This window comes from Rhododendron vialii, chromosome 1a, assembly GCF_030253575.1.
Source record: "Rhododendron vialii isolate Sample 1 chromosome 1a, ASM3025357v1".
Classification (NCBI taxonomy): Eukaryota; Viridiplantae; Streptophyta; class Magnoliopsida; order Ericales; family Ericaceae; genus Rhododendron; species Rhododendron vialii.
Window position 1 is genome coordinate 8,259,484 of NC_080557.1, and position 22,282 is coordinate 8,281,765.

At 37.5% G+C, this 22,282-nt stretch overlaps 1 protein-coding gene across 1 annotated transcript; it reads right to left on the reverse strand.

Annotated features, from left to right (window-relative positions):
* Window positions 1–12,391: 12,391 nt before the first annotated feature.
* On the reverse strand, window positions 12,392–14,138 carry LOC131316059 (uncharacterized). The gene is made up of 2 exons (XM_058345332.1): window positions 13,817–14,138; window positions 12,392–13,127 (listed from the first exon to the last, which is right to left on the reverse strand). Exons 1-2 carry the CDS (start codon window positions 13,971–13,973, stop codon window positions 12,850–12,852), a joined length of 435 nt encoding a protein of 144 aa, XP_058201315.1. The 5' UTR covers window positions 13,974–14,138; the 3' UTR covers window positions 12,392–12,849.
* Between the last annotated feature and the right edge of the window lie 8,144 nt (window positions 14,139–22,282).

A 22,282-nucleotide genomic window follows, 5' to 3' on the forward strand; every position in this document is an offset into this window, starting at 1 on the left:
ACGAAAAGGTTGAAGAGAAATAGCAGATAAACCATCAATTAATTAATCCGCAGTCACAATCGTATTTACATATCCAAGTGTACGCACACCACCAGTTTGTATAAGACCTAACACTCATGTAGTGTGTATGTAACATGGGTTTGGTTGTAGAATGATTGCAAATCTGTTTAGTATTCGTTTTTTTGGCAAAACCATCAGGCCTGTATGTGTCATGTGCCAGGGTGACCCATTAGGCCATTACATGTGACATTTGATTCATTTTAGATTTTTATTTACTGGGTTTAAAGGCCCTCATATCACTTTTACAACCTTTCCTATTGGATTGTAATGCAATCGTTCGGTAATTAGAAGTCAGGAATCAGGCTCTGCGGTCTTATTCACGGTTAGACCGCGTCAAGATGACACACCCTTGCAGTCACATGCACAATCATCGCCTTTGCCAGGAAGTGTTGTTCCCTTGTTGGCGTTGTCGCTTTTCGGTGGACCAAAACCATATTTCCTGATCTCCAAATTTTGAAGAGATCGACTAATTTCGAGCCTAAATCGCACCACAATGCAAGTTAGGTAAACCTGTTAGTGGAACCACCATGAGTATGACATATACTCATATTTAACAAGATGATGTTGGCAAATTAGAAGCAAATGCGTGTAACTTTCCATATTAGTGAATGACTTTCTACTATTGTAAATATTACTATCTTATAATTATAAGTACATGTTAGGTTTTTGGCCAACCTTTTACCGAAAGTTATAACATGATCAAAAGACGTCATTGACACTATCCGAGTACAAAAAGTATTTCTTGTACGTCAAGCGGTTAAAGAATTAAAACAACATGACACTACGTTAATTATGTGAGGTCTGGAACAACAAATCAAGTCTAATAGCTAGACTATTACCGGACGAGTGTTGCTACAGGTACCGAAATTGGGGGACCGAAATCGGACCGACGGCCGCCGGCGGGCCGTCTCCGGCCACCGGACGGCCGATCCGAGCCGTCCAAAAATTCTAAAAACAAAAACCGAGGGGGCCCACGCGGGAATCAACGTCATCCGAGGTGTGTAGGGTGCTTGATCGGAGCACCCCTTTTCGTGTGTATATGTGTATATACACACGAAAAGGGGTGCTCCGATCAAGCACCCTACACACCTCGGATGACGTTGATTCCCGCGTGGGCCCCCTCGGTTTTTGTTTTTAGAATTTTTGGACGGCTCGGATCGGCCGTCCGGTGGCCGGAGACGGCCCGCCGGCGGCCGTCGGTCCGATTTCGGTCCCCCAATTTCGGTACCTGTAGCATTTTTGATTACCGGACAATCCAAGAAATAACGTAACACGGAAAAGAAAAAAAACTAGTAACAAAAGATTTTCGCCATGCAAATTAATGATCAGAGGATCAGCTATTGTGTTCAGTGTGATTTGACTTCTTGACCTCCCAGTGAAGAACGTACAATGTACGATAGCCAAGCGAGGATAAAAAGAAAAAAGGATAGCCAAGTAGTTGGTTAGTGACTTAAACAAATGATTAACGCGTTAATCCTTATCTCCTAATCACGGCCCCTTACCCATCTTTCTAATATATTAATGCTCAAGCAATTCAACCCTTTACATTTGTTAGAGCTAGAGGAGGCTTTACCCACCTCTCCACCTAAACTTGCAATTTGAGGGCACTTTAGTTAGTTAAAAAATTAAAATGGATTCCCCTTTTTTTAATAACTCAAGCGTCCGGCTCAGCTTATTTGTATCTGGACTAATTGCGAGAGTCCCAATCTCGATCACCACTCACTTGCGAACGTCCTAGTTAATGGACTGGTCACAAATGAGTTGATAGCACCTAAAAAATTTTGAACCTGAAATCTTGATCAGTAGGGTGAGGGGTTAATGGATTCTCCTTTTGTAATAAAGAAATACTATATAAAAATAGGGCAAGCAAACATGATTCTAGAGAAAACTAATGAAAGGTTGTTTCAATGAGATCACCTAGACTTGCCCAGGAAAGTCATTTCCCTTTGATTATGCAAGCAAAATGCCAAAAGGAGGATGATGAATACTGGAAACATTATTGGTTCCTTTTTGTATTATTATATTACATATTGTGTTGCTTTGGATGAGCAAAAGCATTTTTTTGACTAAATGGAGATCCATGGACCACTTAAATAGAAACCTATGTTTTCTACCATACCTTTTTTTTTTTTTAAAACAAAAAAAAAAACGAAATAAAGTTGGTGAGGTCAGGAGATGGCTCTTGGAATCACCTAACCGTGAGATTTGAAGATGTCATTATCATTTGTTAATTAACGTGGTGATTGGTTTTAATTTTCTTTTATTATCAGGTGTCCCGATCAGATTGCGTACTTCTCAACTAATTCTGGGACTCTAAAATTAATTACTGGGCAAACCTTCAGGGGCTCCCAGGTTTAGAATGTTTAGCTTTCGTAGATTCGAACTTGCGACCTCTTGAGAAGCAAGTCCTTTAGTTGCTTTCTTATACTCACCTGGCCAAATCTGCGGGGTTGTAACTGCTCTTAATAAATTAAAATAGCACTATTAATTTGAGAGTGATCCGTCACTTCCCACCATTTTGTTTAAAGTTGTGGGGATCTGGCACCGGTTTGCATGAAAGATTAGGTCACCATGAGGGATCGAGGTTTTATTAGCTTGTTGTAGGCTTGTACGTAACATATATTTTCTCAAGTTAATAAAATATTTTTCTTACAAAGGGAGGTTGTAAAAAGTCAACGTTTAATCAGTTGGAAAATTTGCAGGAATATGAGACTTAAACTCATTCAAGCCTTTAGCTGTCTATTTTTGAATAATATTATGTTTATAAACAAACTGAGGCTTTAGTTCATAGTTCAAAGTTCAAATTCTAGCACATGTCTATCTCTGTGTAATTTTTCTTTCTTTTTTTAGCAATACTTCGTTGAGGATTCAAGAGACATACGAATATACGAATCTGACTTCTCTACAGTACTGGGTTTAGACTAAAGAGGGAAGTCTGTGCGATATCGGTTGTCCAAAAGTGTTATTAATGATTCAGTTTTCTTAAAAAATTCTTCCCGAGAAGGGTTTTTAACAAATCTAGACCATCTTTCGACTGCTGAAATGTGATTAATTCTTAAAGTCCAAACGAAAGTTGGTCATACAAAATAAAGGGGGTCCCCCAGGACAGAAGTTTCCAATTAATTGGTGAATCAGTCGAACATTAATTACAACGATGGACTTTGCTTGTAAACAAGAAAAACTGAAGATATAGGATAAGATAAGAAAACCTCTTTGAAAAAAAAAATGTCAGATAAGAAAACAGATATATCCTTTTGATCCATAGTTTCTAAAATTTCTGCATAGGGGACACAAGGTCTCTTTTAAGGCTTGAACAAGGGAGCACATATGGAAGGTGGAGATTCACAAGAAAATTTTCTAGATGCAAAATAAAATTTTCTAGATGCTCTAATTTGTTTCTCTCTTTTTTATGGATTGTGCTTAGATTCTTCTTTTTGTCATCAAGGATGGAGCCAGGGGACAAGCGGTGGCGGTAGCCACCACCACAACGATTTTAGAAAATGGTACTATTATATTAAAATAAAATATTTTATTCCCAAATTATATAGACTTGCAAGGCTGCAACCACAAGATTTTTCATTATTTCCGTTCTATAGAAAGTTTTTAATCCTCTCTTTTTTTTTTCTAAGAACGGAGGCCCAAAAAAATAATCCATTACCAAATTCAATAGGCCAAGTGAAATATTATCAAACATGATGTTTAAATTAAGTAATATCAAACTTCACACTGTATTTGTATGCAAACTTTGGGGGGAAAGACAAAAAGCGCAACAGAAATAAAGGAAGTAACGTATCAACAGTTGTGATTGAGCGGCATCAAAAAGTTCGAAGAAACCTTCTTCAAAGTCAAGAAAAATACACTGAGAAGAACATTGCTAGAAGTTTTAATGTTGATTCTATGATCGATATTTTTGACCACATGAAAGAGTATCACAATTCAAGATTACTCACTTTAGTAGATAGATTAAATTAAAATCACCACTTCTTGGCACTCTGTGTGCATATGTAACAAACATCATTTATTATAGTTTTTAGTATATTATTCTAATCTATTTTTTTTCTGAAGTCGATAAATATGCATATTGTGATCCGCCTTTTTATTTTTCCAATGTAATGATCCCCACCACTAATGTCAAATTAATCCTTGTTCCGTTCCTGTTGTATGTAGTAATTCCTTTGAAAGTGGCGGATGATTTTATTTTTTGACAAAAGTGAGAAGATTTTATTAATCTGACAGGCAGAAACGCTTATACATTAGAAAGAAAATGAACCTTTGCCCGATAAAAAAGAAAAAGAAAGAAAGATGACTTTATTGAATGGAACCTTTTCCTGATAAAAAAGAAAAGAAAAGAAAGATGAAGATTCCCAGAATATCCCTTACATAAATGTATGGAGTACTATATAGTATATAGTTTGTATGTTTATGATTTTTGGATCTTAATTTGCAATCCTCAAAGCATGGAGAAGTAGAGATTGTCACATGGAGCTTGTCCAAAGATCCCAAACACTACTCAAAAAAACTACAACATGTTGCCGGAAACAGTCTTTTAAACAAAATGCCTGTGTTTGGCTCTCAAGTGGAAACAAATGCTATAAATAGACTACTACTAATTTTTAGTACTAAGCTGAATTTATTTTTCAGACAAGTAGAAACAATCCAGAAATTCTACTACTTTAGGGGCGTACCATGTATGTGGTCATATAATTTTAGCGTGTGAGCTCTTGCGAATCTTCTTTTAGTCAAGGATTTCCTACCTTTCTCTTTCTAAAAAAGAGAGTATCAAAATAGCGGCCACACTTCCTCTTCTCCTTCCCCTCCTTCCCCCTTGGGTTTATACCCTAATTTGGGCGGCGGGAGGGGAGGGGTGGGAGTGATGCATCATTTCCCACCATTTTTTAAAAGTTGTGGGGTTCTGGCACTGGATTGCATGAAAGATTAGGTCACCATGATCATGGATCGAGGTTTTATTAGCTTGTTGTAGCATATATTTTCTCAAGTTAATAAAATATTTTTTTCTTACAAAGAAAGGGATAGGTTTTATTTGGGCCTCCTCGCCATTTCTTGGTTGTATAAAGTCAACGTTTAATCAGGTTGAAAATTTGCAGGAATATGCGACTAAAAAACTCCTTCAAGCTTTCAGCTGACTATTTTTGAATAATGTCTCATGTTCATAAACAAACTGAGGCCTTTAGTTCATAGTTCAAAGTTCAAATTCTAATACATGTCTATCTCTGTGTAATTTTTCTTTTATTTGTAGTTCAAGAGACATACAAATATACGAATCAGACTTGTCTGCAGTCTTGGGTTTAGACTAATTAAAGAGGAAAGTCTATGCGATATCGGTTGTCCAAAAGTGTTTTTAATGATTCAATTTTCTTACAAAATTTTTTCTGAAAAGAATAGAGTCTCTCTAAGAAAAATCTTTAACAAATCTAGATCATCGATCGATTGGATTACTTCTTAAAGTCCAAACGAACGTTGATCCTACGAAATAAAGGGGTCCCCCAGGACAGAAGTTTCCAATTGGTGAATCAGTCCAACATTAATTACAACTATGGACTTTGCTTGTAAACAAGAAAAACCGAGGATATAGGATAAAGATAAGAAAACCTCTTTGAAAAAAAATGTCAGATGTATATCCTTTTAGTCCATAGTTTCTAAAATTTCTGCTAGTTTCTAAAATTTCTGCATAGGGGACAAAAGGTCTCATCCGGGGTATTGTAGTGCACCTCCGTGTAGTGCATGTGTAGGGCGGCACACAATCGTCGATCTTATCAATCAACGGTTCAGATCAAAAATAAATTATGACCAGTAAATTGATCATAATTAAAATTCATATCTTAATTATTCATTGTCAAGATTGATGGCCCGTGTGAGCCCTACAGGGTGCCTTGCACTACGGGATTTCTCAATCCCTTTTTTAAGGCTTGAACAAAGGAGCACATATGGAAGGTTGGAGATTCAAAAGAAGTTTTCTAGATGCAAAAGAAAATTTTCTCAATTCTCTAATTTGTTTCTCTCTTTTTGATGGGTTGTGCTTAGATCCTTTTTGTCATCAAGTATGGAGCCAGGGGACAAGTGGCGACGGCAGCCACATGAACGATTTTAGAAAATGCTACTATTATATTGAGATAAAATATTTTATTCTCAATTTATATAGACTTGCAAGGTTGCAACCACTAGATTTTTCATTATTTTTGTTCTATAAAAAGTCTTTAATCCTCTAATTTTTTGTTGAAGAAAGGAGGCCGGACCCAAAAAATAATCCAAAACCAAATTCAATCAGCCAAGTGAAATATTATGAAACATAATGTCCAAATTAAGAAAAATCAAGCTTCACACTACATTTTTATGCAAACTCTGGGGGAAAGGCAAGGGGAAAAAATCTAAAAGTAAACAGAAAGAAAGGAAACAACATATCCACGGTTGTGATTGAGCAGCGTCAAGATGTGCGAAGAAACCTTCTTCAAAGTCGAGAAAGACAAATACATTGAGAAGAACATTGGTAACAGTTTTAATGTAGATTCTATGATCGATATTTTTTACCACATGAAAAAGCGTCACAATTCAAGATGACTCACTTTAGTAGATAGATTAAATTAAAATTACTATTTCAGTTTGTTATTCTAAACTTTTTCTAAAGTCGATAACGATCCTCACCACTAACCCCAAATTATGACTCTGTCCCTGCTTGTGATTTGTATATAATTCCATTATAAGTTGCGGATGACTTTATTGAATGGAATCTTTTCCTGATAAAAAAGAAAAGAAAATAAGGATGGAGATTCCCAGAATATCCCTTACATATGTGTATACTATATACTGTATAGTTTGTATGTTTATGATATTTGGATCTTAATTGGCTTAATCCTCAAAGCATGGAGAAGTACTAGAGATTGTCACATGGAGCTTGTCCAATTAAAGATCCCAAACACTACTCAAACATGTTGTTATTTTGTCAGAAAGATTCTTTTAAACAAAATGGCAGTGTTTGGCTCTCAAGTGGAAACAAATGCTATACATAGACTACTTGTTTTTATTTTTACTAAACAAAATTTATTTTTCAGACAAGTAGAAACAATCCAGAAATTCTACTACTTTAGGGGCGTGCCGTGTATGTGGTCATATAATTTTAGCGTGTGAACTCTCGCCGAATCCTTTTTTACACTACTAGAAAAATAAAAAATTTTAATGTTATTTCTTTTGTTGGAGTTGAGGTGAACCCCTCTTCTTCTGGGAGCCCCTCCCTCGAATCTTAACCGCCGACAAGGATATATTCCATGTGTTCTTGCTTTCCTATCCAATCAAATAAAAAATTAAAAGTAATACCCACTTTTTGAATGAACTTCTTTTCACAAGTAAATTGACGATGCAAACAAAGCCTTGCCATTGAATAAATAAAGACAAAGAGAAAGGTAATTAATTATACGAATATGGGCCGAGGTATTAAAGGGTCCCTCGGTCCCGTCGAATTATTTTACTTTTATTTTATTATATATATATATATATATATATATATATATATATATATATATTATTTATCGAAAGCCTATTTCATTAATAGCCAAAATAGGCTAAATTCAACAAATCCATCTTATTACAGAGAAAGGGAACCTACACCAAAACCATCACTGAAGGAAAAACACTAAGCACAGGTGACCCAGGAGCAGCGGTAAAAATCGCAAAGCTAGTAACTAGACTTGTGCACGACTCACCGCCACAAAGGGTTGGAACATGAGGGGCCAGCCATCTAACCACTAGCCGCCCCAGCCTGATAAAGGAACCCTATCAGAGATAAACTATACAAACCGATGGAAACAGGAGTAATAAACAGACAAGAAAGATAAACACGACCACCATGGATGGAATCCATAGGCACGTTGGCTGCCTCCAGTCGAGAGGAACCACCCGGTGCCAACTATGGAGGTATTGACTGATCTCGAACCGAAGGAATGGAGAAAAACATCTCCGGTAAGCCTACGCTGGCACGACAGACTCTGGACACGGTGATCAAAGTAGGAATCCCGGGCAGGATCTCCGATCACCGATCACACGATGCCGATGGCCGTGGAAGCTCCCTTGCCAATCACCCCCTCTACTGACAATGAATCATGGCCTAGGGCCATGCCCCTAAACCTTACTTAGTCACCACCAACACCCGCTCCAACTGCTGCAGGACCACCAAGCAACCGAATTAAGCGCCGAACACAAACTTCATCCAGCCACCACACAGCACCGCACCAGAAAAAACGAGAGACAACAGCAAATAACACACAAAACTTATTTGCCCACCATCACCACCCATCGGATCTGGGAAAAATCAGACCGGTACAAATCCAGACTGGGAAAACAGCCAAAGAGAACCGAAAAAAACATCGGCAGAAAAAACAGAACGAAAAAAGGAAAAAAAAACCTCAAGTCCAACCTCATCCGCCACCCCACCACACCACAGCCACCCTTCGGACACTGCTACCAAATCAGGGGGCCGAGGGGAACCGGAAAGGAATGAGAACACAAGCATCCAGCCTGAGACTCATCTCTCGGATCACACCCGAGACCCATCCCAAACAGAGAGGGTTCAAACCAGGAAAGCAGAGAGGAGAGGAGAGGGAAAGGAGAAGGAGAGGAGAGAGATGGGGGGAGGAGCCGAGAGGGGAGGAGGGGAAAAGAGGAGGCGGCGGCCCCCTCCCCAGCCTAACCAAATTTCAGAGGATTTGTTCTCTGGATAAGGTAGAGAGAGAAAGGACTTTTTAGAGAGAGAGCCTACTTTTATTATACAGTATTAAACTTGGTAAGAATCTCAAATGGTGATTTACTGTTGCATTAAGTTACCACATGTTATCGATATTTGACCAACAATTTCTCAAGATTTAAGGCTTTAATTTGTGAAAATAAAAGTTTACAAAACTCAGAAGAATCAAATCCAAATTTTAAATACCATTTGATGGACAAAAAATAAAAAAGTATTTCCTAATTGGCCACTTCTAGCCCAGTCTGTTACAAACAATATTGAAATGGGATGTAGAGTTGCTGATTCAGCCATTTATCTTGACAATTGACGGTTTAAAATTTAATCGAGTAATGAACGGTTTAGATTCGTTTGCGATTTACACGCGCTCAGATTCAATCCAAACCGCTACTGGGCAGCCTCCCGGTCCCACAATATTAGCATCTATGTTCCAAGAAGAATGCGACCCCATCCACAGCCTTTCAGTTGCCAGTTGCCCATGCTTTTGCCTCATTGGCTCCTTACAACCAATGATTGTCACGTGTAACCCCAATCAATGATTTTGGTTGGTAAAGCTTCGGCTTTATTTGGGAAAAGAATTTAATAACGGAAGGTAGGAGTTGGGACACTTGAATTGGTCTCTTTGCCCAAAAAAACAAAGAAGAAGTAAATGTGTTGAGCCGAACAATCGTTCATGGCATGTTGTTTTTGTCCATTCGAAGGTTCCCTCAGTAGTTTTTATTGGGTTTCTGGCTCGATGACATCAGGAATGCATGTAGAAGTCAGGAATTCAATTTCTCTTCTTGACGGGTTCTAATCTAACTATTTTTTAATTAACAATACTGATTTTCGTCAAGTGAAAAAGAATAATTAAAGTTCAGTCAATAGTCAATAATTAAACACGCATCATTAACCTTCTTTATTGGAAAATTATGGTTCCGTTTGTTTCGGTGTAAAATATTTTTGGGTTAAATATTTTACTCATTTTCCGCCGTTTGGCTAGATAAAACAAAGTAAAACATTTTCCGAAGTAAAATATTTTCCATCATTGGGGCACAAATGTTTTCCTCAGATTACTTCCGTGAGTTGTTTTTGTTTTCCATCATTCGCTTAAGCTGAAATTCAGCGTACTCACTGCCAACCAAATCCAAAACTATGACACCCAATTATTACTCATATACTACCTCCATGCATTACTTATCCATAATTATATCCCACACTTAATAAATACATTACTTATCCTGGGCGGTTCCGGGGACAATTAATTAACGAAAAATCTATGAGTACCGACCATTGGGGGAGAGAAAACGTACCGACGGCCGCCGGCGGGCCGTCTCCGGCCACCGGACGGCCGATCCGAGCCGTTCAAAAATTCTAAAAAATAAAACCGAGGGGGTCAACGCGGGAATCAAGGGCATCCGAGGTGTTTAGGGTGCTTGATCAAAGCACCCTTTTTTCGTGTATATATGTATGTGTACATATATACACGAAAAAAGGGTGCTTTGATCAAGCACCCTAAACACCTCGGATGCCCTTGATTCCCGCGTTGACCCCCTCGGTTTTATTTTTTAGAATTTTTGAACGGCTCGGATCGGCCGTCCGGTGGCCGGAGACGGCCCGCCGGCGGCCGTCGGTACGTTTTCCCTCCCCGTGGTCGGTACATATAGCAACACTCATTAATTAAACACTTAAAAAAAACACCTCATCGTTCCCGATTAAATTTTAATAATCCGAGCCGCTCAATGTGATTAGAATGTGATTTTAAGGGTACCTAAGAGAAATCGGCAAAAAAAATAACCTGGAAGGGCTTGATCTGAACAGTTTTTTATTGAACGGTTCAAATAAAAACTGCTCAAATCAACCATTTCCCGTTCAATATTTTTGCTAGATTCACGCGGGCACCCTTAAAATCACATTTTGCACACATTGAACGGTTCGGATCATAAAATTTTGATCAGAAACTATGAGATTGAGATTTGGGATATTTTTTTAGGTGTTTAATTGGTCGTCCGCGAAACCGCCCCGTTACTTATCCTTTAATCGTCAAAACTATTGTTTTGGAAAATATTTTCACGTGCTAATCAAATATGGAAAAATAAAAGTTTAAAGTTCATTTTTTTAAAAAATATTTTATATGAAAAACATTTACATTGTAAAATATTTTACGTCGAAACAAACAGAACCTAGATGCAATCTAATTAACTAAGGTGAAAAGTAAAGGATAGTCCTGGTAGTAGATTCTTTTTTCACAATTGAGCTGGAGCCACCACAGATCATTAATTTGTTCGGCTCTTTATCCCTTTTGATAACTCATGAGTATCCGATCCACTGAACCAAATTGTTTTGTAAAAATATAAAAAGTAAGTAGGTGCGGTTTTGTTCATAACTATGTACGCAGGGACCAGACTAGACAATGCACCTTTAAGCTTGTGGTTGAAGTTTAAAACCAGAGATTTGAAAAGACCCAAAGAAAACTTTATGCACAGGAAATGTATACGAAACTTCTCTTATCCTTCTGTTTTTTTTTTTTTTTTCCATCTCTTTTTTTTTTTTTTTTTCCGAACGGAATCGTGTTTTTTTTTTGTTTTTTTTATCTCCGTATGTTTATCCACACAAAAAAAAAAGAGAGTTTTTTTTTAGTACATAAATTGTGGAGAGACCTAGCAATTTGCACAACGAATTTGGAGGCCTATTTTTGTTTTTTAATAAAAAAAGCTAGCAATCATTCAATCTCACATGTTAAACATCTAGGAACATGTTAACCGTCTAGAAATACGACTTTAGGACACAAATTCAGATACAAATATATCCGAAATTGTTTGATTGATGTATGTATGTATGCGCGTAACGAACAGTTGCAAAAATATCTAGATTAGATTATATGTTCTAAAACAGTGTTCTTAGCAGTATTCCGGGGCTAATTTTATGAGCACTGTAGGACATTACAGGAAAGGGGTTACAAATCTAAAACAGTGGGAAGATGAAGGACTTGGCTATCAAGTTAGCTTTACGAAGTAACTTAAATTCTTGTTCTTTTAGTTTTATTCATCGTACTTAATAGGATGGCTCAGTTGATAACAAAGTATGCCATATTTCGTGTTTTTCCACTGCTTGAAAGGGAGATTTTCCTATCTGGACTCAACTGGAAATTTCGTTGAAGGAAAAAAAAGAGAGGCCAAACTACCATGAATACATGCATATATGTGAACAGTCGCATATATCTTTCTTTTATTTTGTTTTTTGTGTGGTAAACCCTGTTATTTATTTTCAGTTGTTGTTTAATTGGCTTAAGGCCTCGTTCTGCTAAGGAAAATAAGTACTTATTTTTTGAATTAAAGATGTGTATTGTACAAGAATAATCTATCTTGTAAAACGGAAAATAAGTACTTTAAAAATAGTAAGAACCTCTGCAAAACGGGCCCATACTCTGTACTCAGCTCTATTTGCCTTGAATCATTTGAAGAGAACTTTATGTGGCAAAATTAATTTTAGACCAAACCAAAACATAAACGAGAGAGAGAGAGAGATGTACGAAAATGCCCCTGCACTTAGAGAGAGAGAGAGAGAGAGAGAGAGAGAGAGAGAGAGAGAGAGAGAGAGATGTACGAAAATGCCCCTGCACTTATATAACATCCATTTTCAAGGGAAGTTTATCCACAATTCATTTACAAGGGAATTGATTTAAACTCTACAAAAAAATCCCCAAAAGTTTAAAACAAAAACACTAAAGCCCTGCATCAATCCCACGTGCAATACTTCACGGGTCACCAAATTCTAGTGCTTAAAAAAAGTTAAGTATATAAACAAAACAGAGGGGTGAATCAGGAAATGTACCCAGGCATCAAGAAATTTAGAAGTCCCGATTAAGAGAAAAGTATTTTGTGTACTCGTGCCATCTACTCAAGCTCGGCTGCATGTGCTCGAGCTGGGATCCGAGGCCAAGCTTGCAGGGCTGAGAAGTCGGCCAACATAGCCCCGGTCTCATGTCAAACACACGCGGCCGAGCGTGAAGGGATCGGTGGACACCACCTCACCGTAACACAAAAATGTTTTCTCCCCAATTAATAGGAATAGGCTAACCTATGATGGACCAAACGGTCCCTAAGAATCCCATTATACAGGGCAACCCTGTTTGCCGGCATTCCTCGTACTTCTCTCTTTTTCTCTCTCTCCTCCTTTGATGACGAATTCGAATACAAACCTTCGCTGTTTGTGGTGGTGGTGGTGGTATTGTTGTTGTTGTTGTGTTGCCTCCTGAATTTGTCGCTATTCCCAACTGGGTCCACTACGTCCTCCGCGAATTGGACCCTCTTCTTCTTTTTCTCTCTCTTCTTCCCGTCTGCGAAACAAGAAATCCCAAAAATTCACACACACACATATACTCACGTACTACTGGGGAGTGCACAGCAGGATTTCCAATTCCGTTTATATAAGTATTTCTTGGGGTTCGATATACTTGTATATATACTGATGTGACTCAACGACTTTTAATATAAACAGAATCATTCACAGAATATTCCCACGACCCTCTGCATTCTTGCGACAAGATGAACAGTTTTTTTTGTTTTTGTTTTTTATGGACTGTTGATAAAGCAAGATATCTGGGAAGTTCACCGACAGCTCGAGTAATCTTGAGAGATCAATTCATTGTCCGCGGGAACTGAATCCCGAGACAAAGTCAAGGGTGTCCTGATCCCGCAAAAATGGATAAACTTGTTTGGTTGACCAAATTCGAATCCTGTTTGGATTTTCAGAGAAGACCATACCCAGAAACAAAATTCATATTCTCGGAACACATTTTGATCTAAATTAGATACTCCCAACATAAATGTCTACGAGTGATTGCTTTTTGAATTTTTTTTTTTTTTTTTGTGAAAAAAGATTTCGGAAAAATTCGAGTTTGGAACCCCCACCAAACAATTTCAGAAGCTCTACACAGCATTATTGATCAGAGAGCTGTGCAGTGTTATTCTTGTTACTGGAATTGAACATTTGGACAGTGTTTTGAGTGAAGGGGTGTGGACAAACCTGAAGAGATGCATGATCTGGGGAGTTGGGGTGATGAGGACTGGAATTGGGCGGCCGGAAAAGACTTCTGGAGGCGGAGGGCGAGGAGGATGACGGTGCCTGAGACCGCCATAGCGGTTGCCAGAACCACCCCTTGTGAATTCAAGATTGAAGACATGTCCACAGAGAGAGAGAGAGAGAGAGAGAGAGAGAGTTGAAACAGAGGCGATGAGTTTTTCTTTTTGGGAGGGGGATTGGGTCTTACAGGGAGACAATTAGATAAATAAATAGCATGGAGGGGAGGGGGGACTTTCTTTATTGGTTTTTAAGTTGTGGAAGAAATGGGACACTATTGGCTGAATGAATTTCTAAGTTATACGTTTTATTGGGCGCGTTTGATTGCCGAATTTACAGTAAGGACCGAAAACAACACAAAGATGAGGACAAAATCCAAGATGATGGTATACGAGATTCTACCAAACGTTGTTCCACAAAATTGTTTGCAAAAAGAAATTAGAAAGCAACTGGGCGCGGTTTTTTTTCAAAACAATGTCAGCAATTGGCCCGTCGCGTTCTGCTCTCTGAACGCGACTCGTCCGGAATTCAAAACGAGTTTGTCCAAAATCGTTCATTGAAATTCGGCTCGTCGAATTTTATCGTCGCTTACAGAAAAGTCGACCGATCATGCATCGGGTCCTAATTGTGAACAGCGTGGAAACTTTTCATTCCCTTTGAAGGTGTCGTCATTTGCTTTGCGTGTATGGTTGTTGAGTTGTACTACTATTCGGCTGTGTTCACACCGGAGACTTGCCCATGTGCAACACACGCTCGTACGGTCGAAGTGTCATCTTCCTCTTATGCTTTGAATTTTACTCGTCAAGCCCTTGCACTTCCGGTCTAAGCGTAAGAGCATCCACATCTTCCTCTTTATTCTACTTCTGCCACTAGAGTGGCGAGCAAACTACTCAAATTTGAGATGCAGCAGTCTCGTGGAATTCTTCGTTGCTTTGCAAATTCTCTAGTTTTGCTACAGTTGCTTGTTATTTGAGGCGAGAAATTGTTCACAAACTACTTGGTATTTTATTATTTTATTTGTCAATTTCTCCTCACTTTTTCCTCTTTTACAATTTTACTCTCTCTATCTCTAAATAAATGCTCAGCTTGCAAATTCAGGCCTTTAAAAAGATGCATTTTTTCATTAAAAAATTCATACTTTTCACAACTTGAAAAAACTCGTCGATTGATTCTAGAATAAACACGTAAAATTTCAAATGGTGTTGGAATTAAGATTGGATAGCCCCGTCAGAGAAAAACCGAAATGTTGTTGGATGGAAGCAATTTTTGTGTCCCGACCTTGTCGATTGATTCTAGAATAAACATAAAGGATATGTACTTGTAAGTTCGGGCTTGAGTAGTTTCGTACTTGATTAAGATGAACTTGAGCAGGGGCAGATACAGGAACATAGTCTATGGGGCACCTGTTAATCATAATAGAGAAATTTTATTTTTTAGTAAACTACAGTAAGATCGTATAAAATTAAGGCATACGTTACTAATTACAAAAGTTTATAACGCATATTTTAAGTCAAATTAGGTAAAAATGAGCACAAAATCTCAGACAAAATTTTAAAGTACACTTTAAATGAACATCGACAAATTTTAGAATGATTGAGCTAGTATTGTTAATGACTTTATTTTGAAATATTTTCCCTAGACGGTTAAAAATAAAGAGAATCAAAAAAAGAATAACTCTAAATAGACAAACAACTCGTAAAAGAATAAGTATAAATGTATCATATGATGAAATTCAGGCATAAAACTAATTCTATGTGTTTATTTTCGAGATATATGTAAGTGTGTATGTTTATATGTTTGCACGCTTTTATAATTATGCTAATTTATACAAAAATAAAAAATTAATTAATTTGGAGTGGTGTACATGTTCGAGTTAGGGCACATGCCACCGCGTGACTCCCTTTGGGTCCGTCCCTAAACTTGAGTGTGTGCTTAAATTAGGGTAAATTTGGATTGAAAAGTTTAACTTATTTTTTTTTCTATTTATTTGATTTTTTTTTCATTTGTTTGTTTTGCGTCTAACTTTTGTGACTTATTGATTTGTCTTGGCAAAAGGAATCGGAAAAGTAATTTTTTTTTATTGAAACGCATATTTTTGAATAAAGACAACAAAAGTAAAAAAAAAAAAATTTTTTTTTTTACTTTTCTTTTTCTTTTTAAAAAAAATTATGAATTTCGATCAAAATTATAAGTTACAAAAGTTTGACGCAAAATTAACAAATGTAAATTTTTTTTTTGAATTACTATTTAACTTTTGAAGCCATATCTACCGTTAGAATACAATGGCCGGGGAGCACGTAATTTTGGACCGAAATTAAAATCCTATATGGGTTCATTTTAATTATAGATTTATATAAAATCTAAAACACAAAGGGGTTTGGTCTAACTTATTTATTACCATGTCTTATTTTGATACTTATCAACGCAACGTAGAGTGGTTCACACGCTCGAGAGGGATGTGAACTGATCATAATTGGCCCCTCGTTAGTACCGGGGAGTGATTTTCGAACTCTTGAAAATCATTTGTGGGAAGTGTAAAAATCACTCCGCTCCATTATATAGTTCAATTCACTTGTGGGGGATCGCCTTGCATCAGCCATGACATCTGCAGCCACGCCAATTTATGCTGCGAAACTTCCGAGTCTTCGGACTTCAGCTGTGTTTCCAAAGTTTAATGAGCGCGAGAGATCTGATTGAAGATTGGAAAATGACTTCCGACCAATGAGATTTGATTAATTTTCTAGCTGTACCCAACCTCAATGACTTGTGAAAGAAAAACTGTGACCACTTTTTGTCTTTCTATATATCTGGCCTAGTTTCCATAAAAACAAAGCCTGGAGTTTTTTTTTTTTTTTTTGTTCTTATAAAAACTTTTTTTCACATCTGTTAATCATGCGTTAAATTTTTATAAATTGATAGTTTGTATTAAAGAAAGAAATAGAAAAAGTAAAAAAATTATGATTTTGATCCAAATATTCTTTTTTTTAGCAAACCAAATCATCCTAATATGATATCAAACCCGGCCAAAACATACACAGTACAATAAAAGGACATTATCGGTCCCAAAATACAAAACTAACAAAATAAAATAAAATAAAATAGAAAGAAAAACAAGGAAAACAGAAAAAAAATCCGAATGGAACCACAACGTCAGAGCCGGACCCGTCAAACACACTTGTGAGCAGGGGTTGGAGAGGCCGAAGTTGAGAGGCCAGGTATGAACACGGAGCAAGTCCTCCTGGATGACCCGTTGCTTCAACTCGAACTCTTACAACTGCAGACGCTGTCTTCGTCGCCGGTATACCGATTCTAAGAAAAACTAGATTTAGAACCCCAGATCTAGATCCTGAGTCTAAAAATGGAGGGGAGAGTGAGAAATCTCAACTTCCAAATGAGAGAGTCTCAACTACTTCACAACCTTAAGCTAGGCGAGCGGACAAGGAGAAAGAGAGGGGAGAGGCCAGAGATGAGGGATTGAGTGGTGAAGAGGAAGGAAATGGGCGGGGGAGGGGACTGAAAGAAGAGGGAGACGGGGAAGGGGGGCAGCGGAGGGGGTGGGGAGGAAGTTACCCACCCGACTCTCTCTTTACCTTGTGTTCTCTGGACACCTACCCAAATATTTTTTAAAATATCTAGAACTTAGAAGTTCTGGGTGGTTCCATGTACATGGAACCATGTGCAGTGGACATGGACACTACTGTTTTTTAAATTTCTGTTCATAAAATTGCTCCTTTTCTTTTACAGTTTTACCCATGACCTGACTGTCCTTTTTGGGTCCATTTGGAAGTCCTTTTCAGTTCAATTGGTTAATCGAAAGATTGACGACGTAAAAATCGTCGAGAACATTTTGCAAGTCAAAATTTATGTTCAATGGATATTTTATTGATAATTTGATATGATTTCGTAAACATATTTATAAGAATAATAATAAAGATTGAACAAGTGGAGCTGATCACATTTATCACATACATAATCCGTTGAGTTGTTGGAAATGTTATATGAGAAATTGATTTTTAGGAGAAGTGAAGTAAAGAAAAATGAAATTTATTTTCCTGTGTCTGCTCTGTTTATAAGAAATCTTCCAAAAAAATAAGAATTTATTCCTTTTGGCAAGACCTATCATGCAGGAAAGTGTTTCTCAGTGAAGAGTTGAATTTGTGGGTTGTACAACTTAGTTTCCTGATAACTGAACACACAGAAAATTATAAACAACTTGATTTTCCCGTCCTTTTCGTGTAACTGAATGGGGCCAGTGTCTCTCGAATATTCATCAATCGTTATTCGACGAACACGAATTTTGGTGAGATTTACTTTATTTTTGCTTTTTAGAAATGAATGATTCCGATCATCAAATGAAGCTCGCAGGGGGCCCAAATCTATCGAACATGATCTTCCATCCTTTTGAGTGACCGGAGATTATTCAGTTCTTTAATTAGTATTGTTTTTAGTTATCTATCTATAATGAAAAAGAAAGCACGAGTCCAACAACGACTTGCAAAGATCATCTATCAAAGTTTTCCCTCTTGTCTAGGTATATTCATTTTCGTCTTCACTAGGTAAAGGATAAAGATGGTACTTCTTCAATTGGAAAACACATTTAAAGTAATGTTGAGAGTAAAAACCATGCTCATATATATATCCACGTATGGCATTTGTACACCTATTGGATGTAGATGTACATTGTTGCAATAATGCTTCACGTGATTACCAAGTTGCCGTGGTCTAATGCTTTTGCATGAAAATGAGCCTAGGAGAGGTCCCCAAACCCAAAGTGTCTCTATCTGTTGGATGGAAAGTCATTCAAAGGGATGTGAATATGTGATGGCAAGGTCCCTATTTGTTTTGGATGGTGGGTTTAGGCATTCAAAGGGATGTGACGGGTTTGGCAATTAAGGTCCTATTGCCATTGACCCAACAAGAATAGAGCCAATGGGCATTTCTTTAGTTGACATTTTCTGGTACTCTCCATGTGGGAGATCAGGATTCGAGCCCCATCATCTGTGTTTAGAATTTAGGGCTATAGATAGCTTCTGAAATTTCTTGTAGGCTAACCTACTAACATTCCGCTAACTTCCACTAATGTAGACGATATATATATTGGAAAAAACAAGAATAGCTGTCAAATAACATAGCTAATTGGACCTGTCGTTGGGCATTGGTTACTCGTGAATGAATCGAGGTGCACGTAAGCTAATCCAAACACATTGGGGGTTGAGATATAGGGAAAAAAAACATAGTTTTGAGTTATGATTTACTTAGATGATTAATACCTTGTTTATAGGACCTTAATTATGGCTTATTGTCGGAATGGGCTGGGGAAGCCCAATAAATCATTAGCTGATTCTTTTAACGGGCTTTGATGGGCCAGGGAGGTCAAACTCCATTCAAAATTGGAAAATAAAAACAAGCGGGGACACTAGGCCTTTCTAGATTAGACGGTGTTAACTTAGTCGGTGTAAGACTTGTTTGATTAATAATGTTTGGGAAATAGTGGAAATAATGTAATAGGAATTATGGTGTTGAAACATGAGTTAAATGACAATTCCAAAAAATTTGGCCAAGTGAGTACGAGAAAGTTAAATAAGCTTTATTCTCTATGAGGTTGCACGTGCGGCGCCACAGCAATGGATGGGTATTCATGTGCAGGGGCCGCTCTAGGATTTTAGTTCACGGGTGACGAAAACATAAAGAATTTTTTTTTCATACAAAGCTTTATATAAAATGAAAATTCACGAGAGTAGAAAACATGACTGTGACCGAGTCTTTCAAAAACATTCTAAAATACTCCATAAAAATTCGCAAGAGCGTGGCCATGGAGTGAGGATCGAGAGCGAGTGTAAAGGGTCCTACCGAAGGATTATGTCACTAAGCTTGCATCAGCTCGAACAGTGGTCGATCAACAAATACTTGACAAAGCTTAATTAATTAAGCTTTAAAGCATTGACATAAAATAGCGATTTTGTTGATGTAATATTGAATAAAGGTTCCCTAATTTTGTTTAACAAATTTTCATTTGCTTTGATTCCTTGAGTAATATCTTCTATTGAGATTAAGCAGCTTTAGTGTTGAGAGTGCATGAAAGTTTTTCATTAGTTTATGTCAATGTTTTTGAATTACTGTCTTCAGGCACGGGCACCGTTACACTCCTCAGATTTCAAATTTTAGAAGTAAATTCATTTTAGTCGTGTTAAAAAATGTGTTGCGCCGTATCTTTAGGCACGAGCAATTTCTAGCACTTGACAAAGCTTAATTAATTACTCTTCAGAGCGTGATGAAAATCTCAGAGAATTTCCGTTTGACCAAAAAAAAAAAAAAAAAAGATGAAAATCCCAGAACGCGAAGGCCCTTTGAGTGAATTTATTCCGTAAAAATACAGTACTGAGCTTGATCCAATGTAGCCAACTCTATTTTCTTAAAAAGAAACTCACTTTGATCCAGTCCGATTACGTATTAATTGGCATTCGGTCAACTTGATCTTCAACAAGGATTATATTTTTGACAAGTCCTACTAGCTGAACAGTTTCGATCAAGAAATAAATCCAGCACGAGTTCACAATTTACAGATTACACATCGAAGTCGCTTCAATTTGTGTGCGACGTCGTTTTTCTAACCTCGCGTGTTGAAGACGTGAGGTGTCAAGAACTCGTCGTCTGATCAGGTGCGGCCAGTTCTATTTTCAGAAAATCAAATTCACTCTTATTCTCTCCGATTATCCATCAATCTGAATTCGATTCACGTGATATTCAACAGTTCTATCTTATTGACAAGATATAGAACCTGAACAGATTAGATCAAGAAAAAAACCCAGAATGAGTTCACAATTTACCAATTAGACGTCGCAGTTCCTGCAATGGAAGCTTTAAAAACGTGCGGACTTCATATATTCAAGATGCGAAGTCCTAATGAAATCAACCGCCATCGTTTTGGTGAATCTCCAGTGTTGAAGATGCGAGGTATCAGGAAAATCCGGTCGGCGCCATTTCAGTCGCCCCCAAATATCGATCCGCTCAAGGTGGGGAAGATCAACAGTAGTCGTCATCCTCCCGCTTCCCCCATGGTTCTCTCTCTCTCTGTGTGCGCGTGTATATTATATCTCAGTACATCTTCGTTCAATTCTCTGGGACTGATTACATTTCGGGTATGCAAAAGCTCATCATTATCGGAGTATCATTTTTCAGTTCCTTAGATTTACTTCTATGGAGTATATCGTGTGTTCAGATAAGTTTCTTTTTTAGCTGTAGATGTCATATGGGCTTGATATAATGAATAAAAAAGCCAATTTCAAAACTGTGAAATTTGCTATCAAGTGTGTTATTCTTGATAGTTGGGGGTGGCAAATGTGCGTACAACCATCGCAAAATACTAGGTACATGGTTAGGGCATAAAGATAGAGGATTATTCAGTGCTCCAGGGGCAAGTAATAGTTTTTTCCTTGCGATGGGTATTAGTTTTGCAAGAAGACCTTAGCGGTGAACCTGTATAACTCAAAAGTATGCACACCTAATTCTACCTTAATAAGGAGTTTTGTTGTTTACTTCTTGTTGCATGTTAGAAGTTCAAACACTTACTCTTCGGGAAAAAAAAAATTGTCAGGCTTGGAATTTCTCGATGGGAGAATTAATTGTATACTTACCACTGATGTTGCAAGTTTTAATTCAATCTATTGTGATAACAACGATAGCAATAACAGTGTCCATGGAATTCCCAATCGAAATGATTGGGTATGAGCAAGGAGACTGAAGATAGACCTATACGGTGTATGAACCAAATGACTGCTCTTAGAAAGCTGTGACTTTATTGTGATATGCAATTAATTTGCTATGAGTTGAAAGTTGTGACTTGTGATTGTTTGGGTAGTATATAGCCTTGGTTTCTTAATTTACTTCCACTCAGGAATCATAAGAACATCTGTTAATGACCCGCCCTTCGATCTGTGTTGTGGAAGTTGAGCGACTCATGGTGAGCATGTTACATCCAGTACTCATGAAAAAACACTTGCATGTTTGTAGCGTAAATCCATGTTTGTGGTTGTGCTTCTTGTGAATATGTTTGGCTGAAACGAGGAATGCTTGAAAATGCAGAGATTAGTTATCACGTTGTTAGTTTAAATTTAGTTGGCCAGTTGTATGTTTTTATGGTTACTCATGCAGCCATGAATCTCATGTTAGTTTAAATTTAGTTGGCCAGTTGTATGTTAATGACCCGCCCTTAGATTTGTGTTGTGGAAATTGCACGACTTCTGTTGAGCATGTTACATCCAGTGCTCATGAAAAAACACTTGCATGTTTGTAGTGTAAATCCATGTGTGTGGTTGTGATTCTTGTGAATATGTTTGGCTAAAATGAGGAATGCTTGAAATGTAGAGATTAGTTACCCGGTAGTAGTTAGTTTAAGTTTAGTTGGCCAGTTGT

Coding starts and splice junctions, on each gene's coding strand:
- LOC131316059 (XM_058345332.1), bottom strand. CDS start 13,973: ATGTCTTCAATCTTGAATTCACAAGGGGTGGTTCTGGCAACCGCTATG. Junction 13,128..13,816: donor CAGATCATGCATCTCTTCAG/GTTTGTCCACAC, acceptor CTTGTTTCGCAG/ACGGGAAGAAGAGAGAGAAA.